The following is a 25,511-nucleotide window of genomic DNA, read 5'->3' on the forward strand; positions in this document are numbered from 1 at the left end:
TAAAAGCAATTTAACCGTATTTAACTAGTTGCATTATCAATTTGTGTAGAACAAAATTATATATATGTATTTTGAAAATCCTAAAATCTTTCACACACATGCATACATGCATTTAAGCTGTTTAAATCTTGGGGTTTTTCTATTTAAGACATGAGAAAACTTATTTCTACAAATATTTGAACAATTAGAAAAGTATTAATACAAAAGTAGCTGGTGGAGGGTATTTAAAATTCGGCTCAGCCGAATATAGCACTCTAACTTGTTGTAAAGAATTAAATTTGCAAAATTTTTAACATACATATATTTTCAAAAGGCTAATTTCTTTTAAATTTCTAGACTTTGTTAAAATTTTAAATGAGAGATACATACACAGAGGAAAAAAGAAATATACACGCCTGGTACCAAATTGACACAAAATTTTTCAAACATCCATTGTCAAATATATATATATATACATACTTTCTAAACTTTATGCACATCCGTTGTCTAAATGTTAACAAACGTGGTAAGCTCACTATTGACAACGCATTTTGAGCTTACCACGTTTGTTAACTTTTAGACAACGGATGTACATAAAGTTTAGATTGCGACAACGAATTCTTGCAATGTTAACAAAGTTACATGTTGTTGTTGTGTGTATGTATATACTTGACAATGGATGTTCCCTATAACAGTGATTATGATAAATATGTGGATTATTCTATAATAAATCACTTATTAATTCAGAAATATGTTTACAATTTGTTGACAAAATAAGTGAGAGTGTTATATTCGGCTGTGCCGTATCTCATATATCCACCATCAAACCGTATGCCGTAAAAGGGTGATATTTGTAATATGGCTTAAGTCAATTATGGACCAAGCGCTTTTAAATTAACAAAATATTAATTTTTTAAAACAAAATATTTTTGTTCTATTTTTAAACCATGAACATTAGTGTCCCGGAATACCTATCAATCGATGCGCATTAATGTACTGAACACGAGAAAAATAAAAAATGCTAACCTCAGTATAATTTTTGAAAAATAAAATGTCTTAGATTTTTTCAAAATGGGTCTCAAACATTCCGTAATTTTCTGCTGATTACGGCAAAAATAATTTGAAAATTTTTGTAGAATATTTTTGATCCACAATATGATTTTTAGTGGGTTGGATGAGGAATATTATTTTCGCTTTTTATCGAAATGGGTGTAAAAATTGTCGTAATTTTTAGCTCATACAGGAAAATAGTTTGGCATTTGGTTTAGTCCATTTCAGATTTTTTTAGGATTTTTTGAATTTATTTATAATACAATAAAAGTCGTTATGCGGACCAGAAATGCACTAACAGCTCAAATTTATGGAATTTTTAACACCCATTTCGAAAAGATTGCAAAAAATTATTTTTGAACATATTGTACTGAGATCAAGATTTTCAAGTGACTCATTGCTTTGCACTCAACTCATTGTTTGTTTAGCATAGTATTTACAAAGTTTTGTTATTCTCAAACATTGTGAGTACTATCAAGTGACTGTGCAACTACATTCAAATCGGGTGACTAAACAATTTGTTTATGTTAAAACAATACAAAATAGATTGTTTGAATCGAATGAATCGATCCAAACTTGTTCTTGAATAAATGGTGAATATTTTGAATTCTGTTAAAACTAGTTCCCGTGGCCCGAATACGCTGAAATGTGGAAGTATTGAGTACAATTGATGACAACATAAAATGTCTTATGTTCAAATATTCGAAATTAAGTTCGAAAATTCGAAGTTATGTTCGAAAAATTTTGTATGCTCTTAAAGGTATTTTCAGACTACAATACTGAGTATTAATACTTGTCAAAAATGTTTGTATCATAATACAATTTACTAGTCTAAATATAATTTGTAATTTTATTTTCAAAAATATTACTGATTTTTTTGGCATACGGTCGGTATTCATAAATTTTTTAAAACAATTCAAAAACTTTTTATTTTCAAACGTATTCGGTATGTATTTTATAAATACAATAAAAAACAAACAAAAAGTGTAAAATACATTAAAAATAAGAACGAAAAGTGCATAAATAATTGAAAATTGGATAAAAAATATTACAAATATTATAGTGTAAACATAAAATGTATTTTTCGGATTGATTTTTTGAAAATGCGAATTATTTTCATAATATTTTTAATTTGAAGTGTGTTAATACTCAGTATTGTAGTCTGAAAATACCTTAAATTATTCTTTGGGTCCAAAGAACTAAAAACAAATTTAAAAATGATAAAACCAGTTTCAGTGGACCAAATAGGCTGAAATTTGGCAGTGTTAAGTACAGTTGATGACGCTACCATATTCTCTTCGAATATTCGAAATTAAGTTCGATAAAAGTTTCTTATGTCGAATTTCATAACTATGCACGTATTTTTAAGTTAACAATGATCGTTAAAGTAATTTTCTGAAGGAGACCTTATATGGGGGTAGGGTCAATTATGGAACGATCCTCACTAAATTTGGTTAAGATATTTTGCCTCGTATAAAACTTATGTGTGTTGAATTCCATTTCTTTACTCGCATTTTAAAAGTCAGTAGAGTTAGTAGAGACTTATGTCAAATTTCATCGCGATACTCGTTATTTTTAGCCAGTAATGACCTTTAAACTCATTTTCTGAAGGGGAAATTATATGGTCATAAAATTTGGTAGAGAGATTTTGGCTCATATGCAACTTATTTATGTCGAATTTCATCGTTATACTCGTACTTTTAAAACAGTTATGCCTCGATATTGCCCATTTTCAATACCAAACAAACCTAACCTATAAGAATTATTTGTGGAAAATTTCAACCCTCTAGCAGATAGACAGACGAACGGAAATGGCTAGATCGTCTTAGAGTTTAAGAAGGACCCAGAATATATATACATTTGTGGGTCTATGACCAATATTTCGATGTGTTACAAACGGAATGGCAAAATCAATATACCATCTTATTGATAAAAAATAGATTTTCTAAAAGAGGGGTGACATGGGGGCAGGGGGTTAATATGACCCTATACTTAGAAATTTTGATAGAGGGATTTACGATTACACTGAAGTTATTTATGCAGAATTTAATCGTGACATTAGTGTTTATAAGTGAATTTTGATCTTCAAATAATTTTCTGAAGAGTACTTTGCATGGGAGCTAGGGTCAGATGAGTCCCGATCATTACGAATAATGGTAGCATCATTTAGACTTATATAAAACTAAGTTTTGTCGATTTTTGGAGAGATACAAGAAAATTTAGCCCTATCCAAGGGGGGATAGGCGAATTAATGGACCGATTTTAACCATTTTCAATAGGATTATTGGGTCAAAATTGACTCAGAAAGTGATTCTGAACCGATTGGTATACTTTAACGTGGGTGTAGGACCGATATTTTTAGCGTTATAAACATCAGCACAAACGCATAATACCATCCCCACTATAGTAGTGTTGGGTGTAAATAGTTCAAATTAGTTATACAAATAACATAGATATTTTTGGACATGACTCGGAAGCAATTTGGACACACACTCTAACATCTCAGTTTTAAGAATTTGATAGGCAAAAAGGTTACAAGAAATATTCATCTAGCAATATTCGTCTGTCTGTCCGTCTGTATAAAACAAACTCATGCTCAAAAAGTCTATTTTATTTTTTTTGTTGTTACGCCCTTTTGCATTTCAGGTGACGATATGTATGTTCAACCATATACATAAATATGTTTTGATAAAAGGGAGATTATAAGAAAAAGGTCATCTAACTTGTTTTTAATTAGTTTGTAAACAAATCATGGGATTTGAGAAATTAATTAAGATTTAGCTCGTGGAGAATAATCCTAGAAGAATTAATTACATGTTGAGCTTCCAGGATTAGTAAATAGGGTACATTAAATGATAAAACAACATGTTTTCATTATTTGACAACTTCTACTAAAATATACGATTTATGATCACCTTATTTTCTTTAATTCATTGCCACGTCGGCAATGTATGGATGTACATAAGAGATACTCGACTCTAGTGACTGGAGCCATTTACTTACAAGATAAAAATCGTGACAAGTGAAAGAATTGCATTCGTATTTTTGAAAATATGTATATTGTAGAGTAGGAAAAATATCATCTTGTCATTATTTGCTTAATTTTTTATTTTGAAAGACATTGTTTAAAGGTTTAAACTTTTTATTGACTTTAAAATGGTTTTGAGTTCTTGGATTTAACCTTTTCATTATTAAAAGTTATCATATGTATGCGATATTGTCGTTATACTCAATAGCAAAAAAGATGGGAGTAAATTGATTTTGTCATCCCGTTTATAATACATCAAAATATTGATCATAGACTCACGAATGTATGTATGTATGTATGTATGTATGTATGTATGTATGTATGTATGTATGTATGTATGTATGTATGTATGTATGTATGTATGTATGTATGTATGTATGTATGTATGTATGTATGTATGTATGTATGTATGTATGTATGTATGTATGTATGTATGTATGTATGTATGTATGTATGTATGTATGTATGTATGTATGTATGTATGTATGTATGTCTGTATGTATGTATGTATGTATGTATGTATGTATGTATGTATGTATGTTATGTATGTATGTATGTATGTATGTCTGTTGAAAGCACGATAGGGTCCGAACTATTGTTGCCAGATTCCGATTCGCAAAAAACTGGACATTGGGTTTTAAAAAGCTGGACATAAAAAATACTGAGAAAATGTTAATTTTGGTTTGTGTAAATAATTTCACAGTGATACACCAAAAAAATCCAGGGGTTCTCATATACCAATTCTGTTTTGTTATAGTCCATAGAGTAAGAATATATTTTTAGTTTTCCCCGATCACTTCGTTAACTTAGTTTTTAAGAGCGAAAGATGTGAAAAGCGCCATTTTTGAAGTTTTAAATTTTAAAAATCATAAGTACGTAAGCTGTACGTAAAGAAATTGACTATGGCTCGCAATAATAGGTCTTATCGCGTACTTTCCTGTAAGAAATATCCAGTAACTTTATGATAGTAATTTTTAATTTATTCTCAATCAAAAAACAAGTAAGAAAGTATAGTCGGGCGTGGCCGACCATATGATACCCTACACCAGTTATGAATATTAAATGTGATTTATTTTTCATAATAAAGCATTTATCTTCAATATTCCCTTGTTCCTATACATTTAAGAAATTTATGGATGAAAAACTAATTTTCTGAAAGACGCTTTATATGAGGGCTAGGGGCAAATATGGACCAAGCCCGATAAAATTTTGTGAATATATTTATATTCACATAATATTTTATTTTGCTGAATTTCATCGCGATATTTGTGTTTATAAGTTAATTTTGGACATTCAAGTAGTTTTCTGAAGGGGACTTTGTGTGGGAGCTAGGGTCAAATGGGGCCCGATCTTTATGAAATTTGGCAGGGTCATCGGCACTTCTATAAAACTTAGTTGTGCCGCATCTTATCGTTATACCTGTATATTTAACATAATTATGAGCTCATGAGCCATTTTCGGGGGGTTCTGTTCTATGGGGGCTAGGTGAAATAATGGACCGATTCTAAGCCGATTGGTATACTTTAAGGTGGGTCTAGGACGAATATTTTTGTATGTTAACAAAACACTAAAAAGCAAATAATTGAAACTTTGATTTTTTCCTATAAATAAATGGATATTTAAAGTTAACATAACATGTAGTATCATTAAAAATATATTATTGTTTTAAAACTTCATGATACAAACATATTATTAAAATAAAAATTTATACACTAGATAGACAATATTTGTTATGATTTTTCACAACAAATAAACTCTAAAAAACTAATTTATGATAAATAAAATTAAAATAAATTTCTTTGGTTTGTTTACATATTCAAAAATCAAACATATGTTGGATATTTTTTACTGGTATTTAGCTGGACAAATTAAATTTTAGCTTGAAACTGCACAAGCATCAAAAAAGCTGGACAATCCAGCCAGGCTGGCAACTCTAGTCCGAACGTTTGTTTTGGTATTGAAAATCCACGTTTTCACATAAACGAAAAACAGTTCTCACAGTTATAGCTGTTTTAAAAATGCAAGTATAGCAATAAAATTCGACATAAACATGTTTTTAAATTCAAAACTTTGTGAGGATCCATAATTGTCACTACCCCCATATAAGGGCCTCCTCAGAAAATGCCTTTAACGCGCATGATGATTTAACCCTTATTACTGACTTAAAAAATTCGAGTACAGGGATAAAATTCGTCAATATGGTTGACCTAAACGCATATATAGTGCCGGTTCACACAGGAAAACTTTTTTTGGGGAACATTTTATTTCATGTGTGAGAGAAAGTGATGGTTGATATTTCTTTCTCTTTCTCTCATACGAAAAATCAAATGTTTCCCAAAAAAGGTTTCACTGTGTGAAACGGCACATGTGAGTTTTTTTCACTAACACAATCAAAAACTTACCGTTTGAGTCAACCATATTGATGACGCATATTGACGCTTTGTATGAACGAAAACGATTTACTAAATTTTATGAGTCTATAACTGACCCTTGCCTCATATAAGGTCCCCTTCAGAAAATGACTATTGCGCTCATTAGTATGTGTACAGTTTATGTTTTTTGCGAACTGAAATATCTCTAGCATATTTTATGAGTATCGGCCCATAACTAACCCAACACCACACATAAAGCTCAATTCATGAAATGGCTTCAACGCTCATTACTGGCTTAAAAAACACGAGTATAGCAATCAACATAAAGACGTTTTATACAAAACAAAAGCTATATAAAATTTTATCGGTCAATAATTGAACAAACTCCCATAATAGGTATCCTTTAGGAAAAAACTTTGAAGCTAACACAAATGAGTTTTATACTAACCTCTCTTACAGAAAGTCAATTTACGTTGATACAACATGGACAAACATTTTTTCTTTTCAAAAAGTAGGTAAACATTTAGAGAGACTGGTCCATAGCCCTATTTCAAATATCACCCTGCTGTTTATATTAATACCGATTTATGATAAAGAAATCAGCATAAATCTAATAAATGAGAAAAATGTTTTGGCAATAACAAAAGCATCGATTTATACATAGATATCAAAGAATATGATAGGGGTATATGAGTTGATGGTGGGTCTATAAGATTCGGCATGGCCGAATAGAACACTTTTATTTGTTTTATTTTAATATACTTACATATTATGCAGATGAATTTAAGTTATCACCAACGAACAGAATGAGATCAATAAATTTAAAGTCATAGTATTAAGCAATAAGAATTAAAAAATATAGAAATAAAATTATGAAAACGAACACACTTTTTAATTACTTTACAGGAGTAGCGAAAAAATGGTAATTTTTCTGTTTTTCGAGGAAATTCTGGAAATACCGGGAATGCTTAATTTTTATTATAAAAACAAATTAAAAAAAAACTGGCTTAACATTATAACTTAAATGAGTTTGGATTGTTTATCTATTTAATATGTACTAAAATAAGAGAAAATTCGAAATACATACATACTATGTATATACATACATATGTAGTGCGAATTTCCACAGAACCCATGAATGTTTCGGTTGCCCTTTCTATGCAACCATCGTATATACTATGTATAATCGTTTTGTACTTGTATATAAACGGTACATTTCATAGTGAATGCTCAAGTACCAGTATGTTGAGTGGAGGACATTGTGTTTTCTTCATATGATGTTATTATACCCTCCACCACCATCAGTGGTGATAGAGGGTATATATAACTTTGTCATTCCGTGTGTAACACCAAGAAATATTCATCTGAGACCCAACAAAGTATATATATTCTTGGACCTTATGAAATTCTGAGTCGATTTAGCTATGTCCGTCCGTCCGTCTGTCTGTCTGTATAAAACATTCTCACGTTAACACGAAGCAATAAAAATTAACGAAATTCACCCAAAATATTTATTATTGTCCTAGGCAGTTTGGTATTGAAAATGAGCAAAATCGGTTCACACCGGGAAAAGTTATGAATCAAAATTTGAAACAACCTCGAAAAAAATATGCATTTTTTACACATTCTGATGTAGTTTTCTCGAAAACTATGAAAAATAATTCCATGAAAATCAGCACACATTCGTTTCTACACAAGAGCTTGACTCCTGCTGAAAAAAAGTACATATTCCCGGAAAATGGGGTTTTTGTTAATAACTTCCAGCACAATGTCGAAATCTTTACAAAATTTTACAAATTAAAATCTTATGTCAATAGAGTTCATTCAAAGAAAAAATTTTCTGAATCGCTCCATAATTGGACATAGCTCCCATACAAGGTCCCCTCCCGAAAATAACTTAAACGCAAAGAATTCATTTCTAAATCAAGTTATCTATATAAAATTTGGTACATGTATTACTCTCACACACAGAAATATTACTGTGAAATTTTTTTCCTATCGGTCTATAATTGGTCACAGCTCCCATACAAGGTCCCTTCCCGAAAATCACTTAAACGCGCATAACTCATTACTAAATTAAGATATCCATATAAAATTTGGTACAAGTATTGCTCATATGCACAGAAATATTACTGTAAAATTTTTTTTCCTATCGGTCCATCCTTGGTCATAGCTCCCATGCAAGGTTCCCTCCCGAAAATCACATAAACGAACATAACACATTACAAAATATTGATATCCATACATTTAGCACAAATATTGCTCTTATATACATAAATTACACTATAAAATTGTTTTACGATCGGTCCATACTTGGTCATAGCTCTCATACTAGGCCCCCTCCAGAAAATTACTTAAATGTACAATATTCATTACCAAATAATGATATAGATACAGAATTTTGAAATTTTGATTTTATATACACAATTGGTCATAGCTCCCATACAAGGTCCTCTTTCGAAAATCTCATTACCAAATAAAGCTATTGATACAAAAATTCTATTTCAAGATTTTTGCACGATCGGTTCATAACACACATTACTTATTACTAAATTACGATATAGATACAAAATTTTACTGAAATATAGCTTTCATGTCTAGAAGTTTTGCTTAAAGAATTTTTTACGATCGGTCTATAATTGGTCATATCTCCCATACTAAGTCCTGCCCCTAAAACCGTATTTAACTAGTTGCATTATCAATTTGTGTAGAACAAAATTATATATATGTATTTTGAAAATCCTTAAATCTTTCACACACATGCATACATGCAAATTAATAAAAATCGCCAAGCGTTGGTAATGTTCAATAAATCTTGGAATTTTAATAGATTTGAGCTGTTTGAATCTAGGGATTTTTCTATTTAAGATATGAGAAAACTTATTTCTACAAATATTTGATCAATTAGAAAAGTATTAATATAAAAGTAGCTGGTGGAGGGTATTTAAGATTCGGCTCAGCCGAATATAGCACTCTAACTTGTTTTTTTGTTCACATTTATATACCCTTAACCATGAGCAGTATATACACTAATATGTATGTATACATAGTACATTCATAAATATTAGTGCCGTTGTTATCGACTCTACTGTATACGAGTATTATTTTGTAAGTGACATTTATTTTGTTATTTATTACAATACTATAAAGTGGTGAGATATTCAAAGAAGCGCTGAAAATTATATCATAAAGAAGTGGTGCGAAACATTTGAGGTTTTTCCGACGCCACTAGATATGAGAGATAAATTTATGTATCGGACTTAAATCTGGGGGGAAATTCTGGCATTCGAAAGCGAACGAAATCTTAGACCAGAGTGAACAAGCTAATGTCTTTATAAAATATCCCAGCAAAAACTTACATGGAAAAGTAATGAGTACAAAACCGCCTTTCACTACATATTGGCATTTTAACACATTATTATAACACGGTGATTCCATTGGAGGCAAGTACACAACGCTCGCTTACAAATAATTACTTACAAATAGGGAGCTAAAAAGTAGTTTTGTATTGCGCATTAAATTTGTTTAGATTGTTCTGTCGCTTCAGAACTTGCCATTTTGAAATACTGTTTAAACACATTAAATATGTTTGATTTAAAAAATCGCTACATCTGACAGCCCTAGTTACAATGACAGAGAGATAGAAGATATGAAAAAATATTCCTGCTGAACTACATACTGATAACTATTGTTGAGTTATCTGGATCTAGACTTCGTGACTTTCTGAGTTTGGATCTAATCACATTATAAGCAGTGGTCATTAGAGATTTTTACTATTCGGCTGTCATTTTAAATAACCTAGTATTTTTATATACATACATACATTCATACATATATGTAGTAAATAAAATTATGAAAAAAATAATGTATAATTGTCATTATGATTTTAATGCCAATAACCGGGTACCAGAACTTGTGAAAGTACTAGATATGTACCTACATAAACGTTTGTATCTTTGGTTAGTTATTTTGTAATTTTCAATATGTCACACGAAATGAACTTTTTGAAACTCTAATATTTAGCAAAGGTAATAAATATAAAGATAGATAAATCGATCCTTGAAAATTATTCACTTTTTGAGGTTATTTCTTGTGTTTAGCTTGGGTAACATTTTGTATATCACATGTGAAGGGTATGTTGTATTCGGCATGACTAAATATTAAATTCTTACAACTTTAATGTCACCTCACCCCACTTTAGCGCCAATGTTGATGCTTTTATGAAAGTTCATTTGTTTGTTTGTTTTTACGTACGTTCATATCATACATTCACATAAAATTCCACAATATTTATGGTATGTGCTTAAAACTGTTTGTGCTTATTTTTCAAGAAGCCATCGTTCTGCATAATTATTTTTAAGCTTCAACTTTAAACTATAAATGTACGTTTGTATATGGTAACACATTAAATGAGAGAAAACGATACGCCAACACAATCGCACATAGCCCTGCAGGTTAAAAAGTGTCAGCCGATAACTGAAGTGGTCGTAATACATATAGTCAAAACATTCGCTTACTTCCGCTGTCCGATGAATCTTAGAAGGGTAAACGCTATATATTTTGTAAACATTTTCAGAACAAAAACATCACAGCAAAAACTTACATTGAAAAGTAAGAAGTTAAAATGCTAAAATTTACGTACACGATAGTACTTTAAGTTATTACTTTAAAAACGAAGCATGTGCTTAGAGCACTCACTTACAAATAGGGAGTTAGGTTAGTACTTACCGATTTGTGTCTCGTTTGTGTTAAAAAGAATGTTCAAAAACAATATGTCGAGACTAAAAAGTAAGTACTTACTTAATATATTATTTGTAAGTCATTACTAGGCTCCTGCTAAGTAATGCAGACAGCATGTAGTAGTCATTGAAAAGTAATTTGTTGAGTAAGTACAAGTGATTACCATGTTATTTCTGGGATATTTCCCACCAAATTTTACATGTTTTTACAATTACACTATGCGACAAAAATAAATACCTGAGAAGTGATACTATATTGATACTAAATTTGCCAAACACCTCCAAAATCTTGAGTTACGGGTAAAAAACCGGTTTTCCTACCTTTAAGCACATATACGTCAGTAACTTATTGGAATCTGAACCGATTTTAAGTTTCTTCACGGATTTAGAAAGCAGAAGCTGAGGCCTATATAATGACACATATAACGTTTAAGCAACCTGGAGAGATATGTGTGCATTTCATCAGCAAACATATTTATTATTTTAGTTTTGCACCGTTGTCCAAGTTTGGAGATGTTTTTTGAAAGTATTTTATATAGGAACCGTACTATTTATTAATTGATTAAAAACCCATGTCTATTCATGAGAAAAACGCAACTTTGTTTTTAAAAATTCTTTAGCAATTGACGACGTTATTGAACTTTTTTTTTATACAAAATTGTCCAAAAACTGAAGTTATTTACGCTGAATTTCATCGTGATATTGATGTTATTTAGGGAAGTATGGAATAAAAGGCGTTTGCTTAAGGAAGATTTGCATGGAGACTAGGATCAGATAAGGTCCGATCAAAACAAAAATCGGTATAATTCAGTTTGCTGTAATCTTTAGTGATAGTGCTGATTCTTTAGACATATGATCTTATTTGATCCTAGCCTCCATACAAACCCTCCTTCAGAAAATGACTTGAATTCCATAAATCTCCTCTTAACATTAATATCAAGATGAAATTCAGCATAAATAACTTTTATATAAACATAAATCCTTCCACCAAATTTTTCGAGGATCGGCCCATATTTAACCCTATCCCCCATATAAAGCATCCTTCAGAAAATCAGTTTTTGAACAATTTTGTATTAAGAAAAAGATCAATAACGTCGTCAATTGCTTATGGATTTTTAAAAATAAAGTTGCGTTTTTCTCATGAATAGACATGGGTTTCTAATCAATTAATAAATAGTACGGTTCCTATATAAAATACTTTCAAAAAACATCTCCAAACTTGGACAACGGTGCAAAAATAAAATAAAAATTATGTTTGCTGATGAAATGCACACATATCTCTCCAGGTTGCTTAAACGTTATATAGGCCTCAGCTTTTGCTTTCTAAATCCGTGAAGAAACTTAAAATCGGTTCAGATTCAACTAAGTTACTGACCTATAAGTGCTTAAAGGTAGGAAAAACCGGGTTTTTACCCGTAACTCAAGATTTTGGAGGTGTTTGGCAAATTTCAAAAAAATATTCTTGTTCTACTCGGATCCACCTTTCAGAAAAATAGTGTCACTTCCCAGGTATTTCAATTTTCGTTTATTTTGTCTCACTGTGTTATTCTCATTGTTTCTTAAATTCGACCCCCTGTAAGTCGCTTACATTGTCGTTTGAAAAAAGTGGCTAGTAAATTCAAAGAAGTCGAACTACCAAGGTGAACTGCAGGGTACATTCCATAAACATACTCCTAAAGTAGGACCGAAATAATGGCATGTGTGTTTGTTTAAATTGGATGTTCTACAAAATATATGTGTGTGTATTTGTCAGACTTCCAATACTTCACATGCAGAGAGAGCTGTGGAATAAGGAATTCCTATTTCTTTTCTTAGAAATATAAAATATTCATATGTACAAACATATATGCATTTATCCTCAGGTCCAGTGACCCAAATTAGAGTCAAAATTCAAGAATTGACAAAAACAAGCCTAACTAGATAGATGCTGAAGTTCCGGTATTTAAAATTATTTTTATCCAAAAATTTGTCTCTGCAATAGATGTGAAGAAATATTCACAAAATTATGTTTAGTTAAGTAAAGCAGAAAGTCATTTTCATATTGTCTTATGTTAACAGAAAATTAAATTTTGTTAGACTTATGTATGTAGATTTAAAAATAATGATAACGTTGGATCTGGGCCCATTTCAGGTTCTACGCATTTTATATATGCACATAGTATATGGAACTTGATAAATACATACATTTGCATATTTTTCATAGTCACATCTCTGAGGGGTATCTGGTGTCCGACAACAGCTCCGAACTTATCCTGAAATATATCTTTAAATCAACATTATTATCCCACGTTTCGGGTCCAACCACTTCAACCATGTGTACGTCTAAAGGATTGCTCCAATGATCGTCACAAGAGAAAGTCCGAAACTCTCTTGGTACCCGACAGTGTTACCATATGTCAAGTTTTCCCTTTTTTTGCAAGTTTTTTGAGATTCAAAAAAGTTTTCAAGTTTTATTCCAATAAAAAAAGTTTTTTTTTAAATTTATACAGTTTTTCAGTTTTTATTTTATTTAATCAATAAATAACTTTAAAATAAAAAAACAATGTTTACCATTAACAAAATAATATTTTATACCATTAATATTCGAGATATTCCTAAAAACTGAAAAAAATTAACCGGTGTTGATGACCTTAATCCCTTAGAATAGACATTAAGGACACAATGCACTTCGACCATATTGTAGAGATTTTGTGCAGCCCATTGGTTCACCATACTAGGCCAAATTCGCGCATGAAGATAAATGGATTAATCGGTGAGTGTTTGAAGATATCATCTGGGTCTGGGTAAGACAAAATTTTCGTGTTTCGAGTACCCAATGACGGGTAGTTACAAAAGTTCAGAGGTTTCCTCTTGTAGTATACAGAATCTACATAGATTCATCATGACATTTCAAGTGTAAACTTATGGTGTCTAAGACCACAATATCCAGTAATTCCTTGCTACTGATGTTAAGGAAAAGTTCTGTACCAATTATCATTAAGCTATTTAAAATTCCTCAATTTGCTCATTTTTTCACTAAATTTTCTTGGGTATTTTGTAATTTTAGTACAAAAAAAGTTTTTTTTGTTGAAAAAAAGTTTTTTTCATAAAAATAAAAAGTTTTCTTCAAAAAATATATGGCAACACTGGTACCCGATAATATAGAATTTGTGGTTTCCTCAAGTCAAATGATTTTAAGGAATGAACGAGGAGTCTAATGACATCCTCCGTTTATAGTAAAGGAAGACTTCTTTTAACCCAGGAAGATTCATCAAAGAGATTATTTGGACAGTGAGGCAGGATCCCATTTTATGGAAATAAATCTGGCATTTCTAAATGTCTGGTCCTATCAATATTATTATTAAAAAAGTTTGGGATACAGATACATATATATTAAACATAATTGGAACCTCCAAAGCCGCATACGGGTGCACAGTGGGATAAAATATAATTTTTTGGAAATAAATCTATCAATTCTAAACGGCTTTTGCGATCCGGATAAAATTTGACATGGGCGGCTGTGTGAGAGCTCAAAGTGGGGTACTTTCGATATGTCAAATTTTTAATCGAGTGCCAGTTTTTTGTTTCCCATTCCATTTCAGAGATTTTTATATTTCTCAGAAAGCGCTCGGCTAGGTCTTATGAATATATTTAGGTTAGGTTGATAGGAGGATGTATCTACATCAAATCCGAAGAAATACACCTTTGCCACTATCGGGCCTGTTGTGCGGTCCTTTTCATGGTAAATTTTTGTTGGTAAAAAAACCCTTATATAGTATTCACTAAATGTATTATCGTCCGATGTTTAGAAACTCAGTTTCCTGGACATAATTCCTAAGAATTTTCCAATCGGTGTTCGTGAGGGATATTATATCCGGAATAATATCACTTCTAAGATATTTGGATCTAATTTCGTCGAAAGCCTGACAATGGCAAAAAAAGTTCTCCATCTGAATCCGCACGTCCCATTTTGTATAGGTGTGCCCTAATCGTGTGTGTCCACTCAGAATACGTACCATCATACTAACCACAGACTTGGTCATTTTGAGGAGGCTTCTCGTCCTGCTCTCGTTATGGTCACACCATAGGATCCTTGTGGTTCTACCCACGGTTTCATTATTCCGAGAGCCCTTATGGGTTTCTCCCATCCATAATTTTAATTTTGCCTAGTTGCGTCAAATGGTTTTGCGTTTGTCAGGTTAACTACCTCGAGTTCCCTTCCCTTTAAGTGTGGCCTGGTACCCATATGGTGTGAACTTTACCTCTGGGAGAGTATTCGGTTGGAGCTTTTTTACAATCCTATACGGTTTTAAATTTAACTTTATCACCTGATATCGCCCTAATTACATTCTGGCTGTCGGTAAATTTGTTAAGCCTTATGGGCGCCATATTTGTTCTAATCCAATTCACGCATTCCGTTATTGATCGGACTTCTGCCTGGAAGCTAGTGTTGTGATTAGGTAAACGGTGGTATATTTCGGTTTTTAAACATATTTAAAAGCTAATTTTTATGATTTTGCATATTCAATAAATGTTGTTAAATAAGTGCTATAAATGACTTTAATATAAAATTTAAAACATCATAAAGAACTATTAAAATGTAACGGAATTGAAAACAAAAATGAATATTTTGAATATTCACTGGAATAAAAATTCGCATTGCAACGACTGATATTTTTTAGCCGTTTTCAAACTCTGACATTTTAATTGCTTTTGCCTTCTACTATCTGCCTGTTACACTTCCATATTCTCAGATAGAAATAATTTCATGTCTTTCATTTTTTGTGCACAACACATTTTTCATTTACTCAGACACATTCAAACTTTGTCGTTTCATTAATAAATATTACAACGAACGGAAAGGATTAAAAGAAGGATAATAAAAAAGCATAAACGCAAAAATTGGACTGAAAATTCTGTAAAAATATGGATGGATTCATGCATTCATGAGTGTGTTCTCTTGTATGTACATCATTGCGTATATGTATGCATATGGTTATAGTTGTATGAGTGCTATTTACTCACCGATATACCGGCTTGGGATTTGCATATGCCACACATGGTACCACCACGGGATCGCCCACTCGTGCAGTGATGCTTACAACTTTTTCGTTCATTATCGGTGGCACCAATTCTCGCATTTCTTTAAAGAATTTAATTTTGAACGTAAAAAATGGTAGCAAAAGAGGAAGATATGAAAATAAAAAAATAATTAAGTTCTGTTTGAGAAGTGTATGTTTCGTAGTACATATTTTCTTTAAAGTTTAGGCCAAAATAATACAATAACAAAAAATAACCAAGAAAAAAGAAATGAACATTCTTACCGGTCAATTGAATTTTGCCCACATTGCTGCTTACAACCGAATCTTGCGTCAATTTGTGATGTGTACGACAGCGATAAATTTTAAGAGCATCCGTGCGTGTAATGTTGTACACCAGTAGTTCTCCGGTCGGTAGCATGTGATTTTTACCATCTTTTTAGTTGTTTTTTTTTTTTTTTTTTGAATTTGATTATTGTTGTTGTAGTTTTGCAAATTGAAAAAGAAGAAATTGGAAAATTTATTAAATTAAGGTCACTCATGTGAACCCCATAAAGACGGATGTTTGATTTTGCAATTTTATTTATTGTATCAAAACGACATCCCCTCATCCGCAAGCACACAAACTTAAAACGAAAACACAACGACGATAGACACAATAGGTCGAGTATGTGAAATCTTACCTCCTTCCAGTGATGGATAAATATTAAAGTTGGGCTCTTGTAACCATGATGTGACCGTTACGTACTCTTTCACAAAGGATGGTATATTGCATTTGATTAAGACGTTACTGCCAATAAACCCACCAGGATTTTGTACTTCCGGTTCATAACGTTGATTAACCACTGATAGGGAAGGAATATAAATTACAGTAAAAAAAGCATATTCAAATTAAAAAAATGGGCAATTGTATTTTTTTACTGCTCTGTACTCAGACATATGAAAAGAATTACAAAAAATTTATGTATTCAAAATACAAAAGACTGTCTTGTTCAATACGTACCAGCTTTCACGACTACATCACGCGATACAATGGAACCGACGGCATTCATTGCTACGCACCGATATACTGACCAATGAACATCTTGCCGAAATTCATCAGCTTCAAATGGAGGAAAATACAATGAGCCATTTGCTAGGATATGTCGAACCTGAAAAAAATTAAAAAAAAAAACGTTATGGAATTACTTAATTGTTCTTTGGATTATTTGTTTTAATTCCTCAAATTATTAAACTTAATTTCTTTCTTTTACATGCAGTCTGTAATATTATTCAAACAATTTAAAATTTTTTATCTTTTTGGAAAGATAATTTTCTACAAATTACGATTATACTAACAATAAGCGTAAAATTTATTTTATTATTTCCCAGCAAAAAGTAATGGAAGTTATACTTTACTAAGGACATCTTAATCATATCTGAAAATAATCTATAACTAACTTTGTTACTGTCACTGGCATTTCAATAAAAGTTCTCGATAATTTGATTTCTTCTCAGTAGTCTGTTACTCTCTAATAACAGCAATTCGCTGGCAAGGGGATTTGTGTGATCCATTAGTTGTCACTATAAATAACATATCCGTAGTACTTAAAATTTTGGCGAAATACCAATGAAATTTACAGAAGCGTGTCCTTGTTTCCTTGATGATCTTCCCTCATTTTGGTGTTAGTGCAGAGGTGCTGGGACTATAAACTGGTGGAGTCAAATGTATCCTCGCCCTTTCCTTAGAATGACCTACGGTGAACCAGGGAGCGTTATAATCTGGGAACCAGGCAGAGTTTCGGACTTTGTCCAGTCCCGGTTATTGGAGAAGTCCGTTCGGGTTGCACGTGGTGGCTGTGGTTTAAACCCAAATTCGCGGGAAGAGAATGTTGGTTAAAATACTGATACAGGGTATAGTCTGGTTAAGTGATGTTGTTTTTTTGTGAATTATCAAAACTAATAGGAATTTTAAGAATTACAACAACAACGGACTAGAAACGGAAAGTTTGACAGCTTGGTTTGTTTTTCAAAATTGTTGTCGAGGTATGTATTTCCCACATTTATGATTAACAGTTTAAATGTAACGTGTATGTATATCATATTCAATAATAATATCATGGAAATAAATGACATTGTGAGTTCATGATGTAATAAGTAAGGTGAAAGCGTTTCAGTAAAAAATATAATATTTTATGTTGTCTAGATCATGATAAATATATCAAGGTAGTGTCATTCTTTCCTTTTGTCGCCATATTAACCATCTGACGTTTGCTGGTATTTTAATAAATCGAGCTACCACATTTACTTTGAAAATCCCATTTTTTGTTTGTTTATTGATTAATCAAAATAAAAAATAAAATTCAATTTAAACTAAAAATCAAAATGTACAAATGTAATAAAAAAAAATCAATAAAAATTTAAATAAATGTACAAAAAATTCAATCAAAACTATAAACTTCCTGTTAAGTCCTATATCAAATTGAATGTCTGTTGCTGTCCGTATCAAGCAATTGCAATTAGAGCTCCATCCGGTCCAAGTATACACGGTTTTCTTCGAGTGAAAAAATTTTACATTCACGAAATCTTTAAGTACTTTGCTTCCAGTTTATTGTCTAATATGGACACCATTATTACATGTTAATATTCGAGGGAATGGGTGACATCATTAAGCAGTCCTGGAATAGTAGATTGTATTGCAAAATGTAAAAGGCCTTAGGGACAGAACTTGATGTGAAGACTACCAAGATACTTATAGGACTGGGTAAACGCATTCCAAGGATTCTGATAGGCATGCTAACGGGTAGGAATTAGAGTCATCGAGCATATAATTTGCCACTATCCTAGGACAGAGAATATTAGGTTGAAATGGCTGGGGAATAGGTTCCATAACAAACATGAAATCTTCCATAACAAACGGTAAATCTTCTGTGTTGAAACGCCATGAGAATGGACCAGTTTCATTTCATCATTCCTTTTTATATATTTTATATCATTCTTGTTTCCTTTTAGTGTTCTTGTTTCTCTGTCTTTGGATCTTCAGTGTCTTTGAAGGGAATTACAATGAACCTTATGGTCTCCGATTGGATGTTGTCCTTTTTATGGCACATAAACCTTCTTAACCTAAACCTAAGGACATAATTATACATTGCTTCAAACCCGTTTTAAATGATAATCTACATTATACAATTTAAATAACAAACTAAAACAATACCTTTTTTAATCGGTACAGCTCGACAACAGTTACCACTGGACCTAAATTATTGTGAAAATTATTAACATAAATTCCACAATCACAACACAAAATTTCTTAGAAACTATTTTTCCCTTTTTCATATATGGCAACGATGTTCTATTTATTTACAAAATACGAATTTCAAAAAATACCAGCAAACTTCAAAAAGTTTTTTTGAGAGAGAGGAATGACACTACCTTCATATTTTTATCATGGTCTAGATCATATAGTAGCATATAGGCGAAAGGGATTGTCAAAGACCTAAGTCCCCTGTCAAAAACCTAACTGGTGAGAATGTATTAGTAGAAGCACAAAAATAAACATACTTGTTAAAAAGGTACTAACTAATAAATGTATTTTTGATAAGTTATTTTTTGTATCTTATTACCCAGATTTCATATACTAGTGAATGAAAATATTAGTTAATTATTTTTTTTCAGAAGATATTTCATCTTAAAACATATTATAAACACGTCTTTTTGTTATTTTTTTCTGCACCAATGGAAAAAGTATGTAATACACTTTTTTCATTTTCAATACGAAAATTTACAACTTTTCTTTTTTCAGTTTTAATTAAAATGAAATGTCAAAAAATAAAAAATATTTTTTTTCGTTTGTAAAATATAAATTATTTTCGGGGTTTTAAATACATTAAAAGTGTGGCAAAAAATAATAAATATTAAGTTTAAGTGATAAGAAAATCGCTTAAGTGCTAATATCCTCGCAATTTCGCGAAGAAAATTTGAAGTTTTGTGAGTGCGCTTAGTTTTCTTAAGTGTGTTTTATTCTCTCAGAACTCGTCTGTGTGAAGAGAATAACAAATTTTGTTTGACAACCCCTTCACTTTCGCCTATATCCCTACTATATGGTCTAGATCAGGGTACACTAAACAGGTATATGCATCACTACAACAATACAAAAACAACATTTTGTTTTTGTAATTGTATGAGCTCAATGTCAAAATAAATTAAAATATTTTTTGATGTTTGTCTTTTAAAAAAATTCTTAATTTTATTTCAAAAAACATGCAGTGATTTTAAATGGAATTTTAAGGGATATGCATGTTTATATACTTATATTAAGGTGGATGCTATTGGTAAATGTTACAGAGGAATTGGCAGAGGACCTGACAAAAGCAAGATTTTGGAATAACCTGATTTGTGCCACGAAATTTGTATCTTTAGCTACAAAAGTTTGGCAAACGAAAGTGGGCGAAAACGGGCGCAATACTAAAGATTGTTGATATCTGAATTGGCCTGATTTGTGCCAATAAAGTTGTGTTGTGGCTACCAAAGTGTGGCTAAAGACAACAGCCTTCTCAACGTGCGCAATACGGGGGATAGTTGATATCTGGAATGACCTGATTTGTGCCATTAAAGTTCTATTCTAAACGGATGAAGTTTGGCTAAAGACAGCGGACCTCAGAAAGGGCGCAATGCGGAAGATGGTTGAAATGTATTTTTTGTGCAAACAATATTATTTTTTTACAAACTAAACATTTAAAATTTTTTTATTATTAAAATTTTATTTTGTTTCAAATAAACAAAAACATATTTTGACAGAGAAGGTATGCAAATAAGAAAACAAAAAAATTATCAGCTGTTCGATTGCATATACCTGTTTAGTGTACACTGGTCTAGATCATGTGTTTTGTCAAAATTAAATTTCTAAAATAAAAAAAATAAATATTGGAAATAAATAGTTTCTACATATTTCACAATATAAAACTGTCGTTACATTTAACTTGTAAATACATACATATATACAGCAGGACAACACTTTAGTGCTTATTCATCAGAATATTGTTCTTTGAAAACTTTTAATTTAATTAAATCGTAATTATGATTTAAACTTTTATGGGTGAGAGAAACTTATAAGGTCTTCTGGAATAATGAAACCGTGTGTATAACCACAAAGATCCTATGGGGTGACCCTAACGAGAGCAGGACGAGAAGCCTCCTCAAAATTGGCAAGTCTGAGGTTAGTATGATGGTACGTATTCTGAGTGGTTACATAGGATTATGGGCACACCTATACAAAATTGAACAAATGTAGAGCATGTAGAGAGGACAGTGAAACACTGGAGCACTTTCTTTGACATTGTCAGGTTTTCGCCGAAATTGGATCCAAATCCGGATTTAACATCCCACACTAACAATGATTGGAAAAAAGCTTATGAATTACAATTTAAATTTTGACGCAACCCATACACTTTTTTAAATAAACAAATAAAGATCAGGGGAGAGCATTATGCGTTTGTGCTGATATTTGTAACGCACAAAAATAAAGTATACTCAGAATCGTATAAAAATTTGGAAAAATAAAATATAAGTGTTTATGATATTCAATGATAATGGATATTTTATATATTTTGGTCCTTTGACAGGACGTCATGTAATTTTTATGAAATGTCAATAACGAGTAAGTGAAGTTCTGTGGAACGAAACCTCATTTGTTAAAATCGAATAACGGGTTCCAAAGTTATTCATTCTTTAAAAATTATAATTTTTCACAAAAATACCCGACATGCTCATATTTAGAGACCCATAAATAATGAACCGTATGAGTTATGATCCAATCGAATTTGTTGTCCAATTTAGTTTGTAATTTTTGGAATTTTTCAACCTCCTTTTTCTCCCAAATATTGTTTAGTTATTTAATCAAGACTTGCATTATTTTTTGGAAGTACATACATTTTAATATTGTAGTAACAACTAGGAGCCTCGAGCTCCCTTCCCTCTAAAGTTAATACATTCGCCCTTTCTAGTAGTAGAGTAGTCGACAAACTCCCGAGTAGCCTTGTATCCATATGATGTAAACCTTACCTCTGGGAGAATTCAAGCAGCATGTACGCTAAACTCCCTGTGGTAGTTTGATATTATACTTTTTGTCCAAAGAAGTCCACCAGATTATTGAAACATAACCTTAAATTGGTCGAATAACTCTTTTATGAAGGCAATGTGTCATAGTATGATTAAGACCCCATTTCATGCCTATAGTTCTCCTAAATATAGCACACCGCACAGCACCGATTTGCCTTGGTGATCCTATCTTATATGTGGTGTCTCCATTTCAATTTTCTGTGAAGGATTACATCTATGTTCTTAACTCTATAGTTCCCCAACATATCGACCAGCACCGATGTCCTTGTTGGTCCTATCTTCTATATGGTGTCTCCATTTTAATCTGTCTGTCACAGGTATCTTCTTGCCCAGGAAACAGTGTTACTTAGACATTTTTGTCTTTCTTGTGAAAAGACAGATTTCCGTCTTCGCCGAGTTAACACTGAGGGATCTCGGTTAAACACAGCTCAAGGTCATATTCAGAGCCTCCTCATCTCTTCTGATGATATACCTATCTGATTAATTTGGAAGTACTTTGTTTAATTTTAGCTGGGATATAATTAAAATCATATTTATATTAAAATTAAAAATTTTAAGAAAACTTTATTGTATTTTTTTGATCAGTTAAACTTATTTCCCTTAAATACATATAATGTACGTTAAACTTATTTTCTGAGTATTAAAATTATAATTATTAAAAAATCTTCAACTTAGTTTTTTGATAAATTTTTAGAGAAAATAATGATTTTAAATTTAAAGTATATTAATGAATGGGATGGGTATATCCAATAAAGAAAAATAAGCTTTCTATGCGACCGATAAAGGCACATGAAATTGGACAATATATTTTAAGCCAAGGTTTTTTGTTTCCCATCGAAAACATCAGCACTTCATCTTATGACAGACAGTCAATATTGCGTATTGTCAATTTGAAAAGATAACATTACACTTTGCATATTTCCTGAAATTTCAATGTCTATCAACACTTAAAGCGTAAAAGTGATTTTAAATTAGAAGTAACTCTTGTTACATGAACACGCTTCTGTAATATGATTACTTTTCAAATAAAACAGTATATGCAATACTTGAAAACTAATACTTTCTCGTACACCTAAATATTTGTTTATACATATTATGTATATGTACAGATGTAGTATGAACATACATATATACATATGTATGTGTAAGTAAATAAAAAGGATAAAAGTTGTAATTTCAATAAAAAAACCTGGGCACTTTTCATGTGACATGATCTGGATAATTGCAAATTAAACTTTTTCAACAGATATGAATCCTTTACACTTCCATACTTATTTATCTACACGACTACTTTGTAATTTTAAACTATGTGAATGTTTTTATATATTTATACATACATACACTTAGAGTGTTTGTGTTTTTACTACCTAAGTTCATCTGTACATATATGTATATGTAAATATTTATATTCTGAAATATATAATGGCAAACCCAAAAATTCTTTCAAAATCTGACAAACGTTTCGGATAGTGATGAAAACGATTTTATCCAAATTCATTCATATTCGTATTGTACTTACTTATCTTTATTCAGAAAATGTGTATGTATTTGTATTTACATCAATAAAATATTTTATATCGGAGCTACTTGATCTAACTTTTAAATGGTGCAAGAAAAGAGGACTGTCAATCAATCCATCGAAAACTATCCTTGTACCATTCACAAGACGTAGATCTCTGAGACTTGTCGAGCCAGTTTTGAATGACTCTGTTATTAAATTCTCGGACAATGTTAAATACCTGGGGATCATTCTCTATAAGACTCAAAACTGGAAATTTCTATATCTATGAATAAAGCCACCAGGGCATTAAAACCATGAATGATCTTTAAGCCCCACGTTCCATCAAAAAGTCTTTGACACAATCATATAAGCCCTGGTGGCTTTATTGACAGCATTGGATATATAAAGTTTAAAGTTAGACCTTTGAAACCGTAATAAAAACCATAATAACTTATGCTGCTTTGGTATAGTGGAAGAAGGTAGATCAGGATACGATAAGGGCTTCACTGGACAAAATGTATCGTCTCATTTGTGTTTCCATAACGGAGGCCATGAGAAGTTAGCGGTTCCAAACAGATAAATAGTAACACTGGAGCGGGAATCTATAGCCCAAATTTCCAAAAAGCCATCCCTATGGGTAATTACATATTCTTGGTAATAACGAGGTTATGCAGATTCTGTGAACTGCAGGATGAAACCTCCGAACACGTACTTTGTGACTGTCAGCCACTATGGCCTCTCAGAGCTAGTATTCTGCATTTGTATCGCCTTATGAATTATTCAATCTCTCACCGTCTAAAACATTAAGGTTTATACGTGATTTTAATCTCCAATGGTGAACCAAAGAGCTGCACAAAAGATCTTATGGATGTTAAAAGAATTTTGGGAAGGAGATTCTGAATAGGGACTATGGTAGATTAAGGACCCATCATTACGAATATCGGTAGTATGATTATGGAAACTATTTTGATAAAGATACACACATTTTTAACGTAATTATGAGCTCCAAAGCTGTATTAGGGAGATCCCTTGTATGGCGTGAAACAATGGACCGATTCGACACGAATTCAAATTATTTAAAATGGACATTACGTACAAGTTCTACGTGTAAGTAATATATTAAAAGCTTATTCAAGGGCACTCAATCTATCATAAACCTGCATTTGAACTCAAAGAACGCCAAAAAATTCACTCTAGTTATAAATTATTTTTCGTGAATAAACAAACACACATAAATTAATTTTTCTATTGATTACAGATGTTTAGAATAGATAAAGAAAAGTAACTTCTTGATCTGCTTTCGTATGTAAAAAACACGAATACAATGTATGAGTAAGTTTAAGTTTGTTTTGTATGCAAATATGTACGTGTGTTAACGTTTGTTTAAGCAACTTTTTTAACTTTAATGATTTTTTCGTTTTTATTTTTCTTTTCGATATAGTAGCTGAAGATGGTGATGTTTATGACGACTAGATATCGGAGCGGGGGCGTTGATGGTCGTGTCGTATGTGCGTAGAATAATTTGTCTTACCTTTGAGATAGATGTAATAGGATTGTTTTCCTTGTCTAACCACTCAACATTAGGTGGAGGATTACCGTGTGCTATACAATCTGCAATATTACCAGCAGTGTTTGTAAATTCAATGCGACTTGGTGGTTCATGTGAAAAGTTGGGTCCCTGGGTGTCAAAGTAATTCGAAGCATCTGTAAGTGGAATGAAAATATCAT

The 25,511-nt window shown here is 31.5% G+C and overlaps 1 protein-coding gene across 1 annotated transcript in view; it reads right to left on the reverse strand.

Moving 5' to 3' along the window:
• Nucleotides 1-25,511, reverse strand: part of LOC119616519 (Down syndrome cell adhesion molecule-like protein Dscam2) — a gene marked incomplete at its 3' end in the record, with an annotated part of 86,150 nt that overhangs the window by 30,493 nt on the left and 30,146 nt on the right. Inside the window, 5 exon segments of the mRNA XM_037972916.1 lie at nt 16,173-16,290; nt 16,472-16,621; nt 16,870-17,031; nt 17,190-17,337; nt 25,315-25,487. Coding sequence (XP_037828844.1) covers nt 16,173-16,290; nt 16,472-16,621; nt 16,870-17,031; nt 17,190-17,337; nt 25,315-25,487 — 751 coding nt within the window.

The sequence above is a fragment of the Lucilia sericata genome, unplaced genomic scaffold, assembly GCF_015586225.1.
Source record: "Lucilia sericata isolate MDLA Ls3-8-SP2 unplaced genomic scaffold, ASM1558622v1 Contig000077F_arrow, whole genome shotgun sequence".
NCBI classification, from domain to species: domain Eukaryota; kingdom Metazoa; phylum Arthropoda; class Insecta; order Diptera; family Calliphoridae; genus Lucilia; species Lucilia sericata.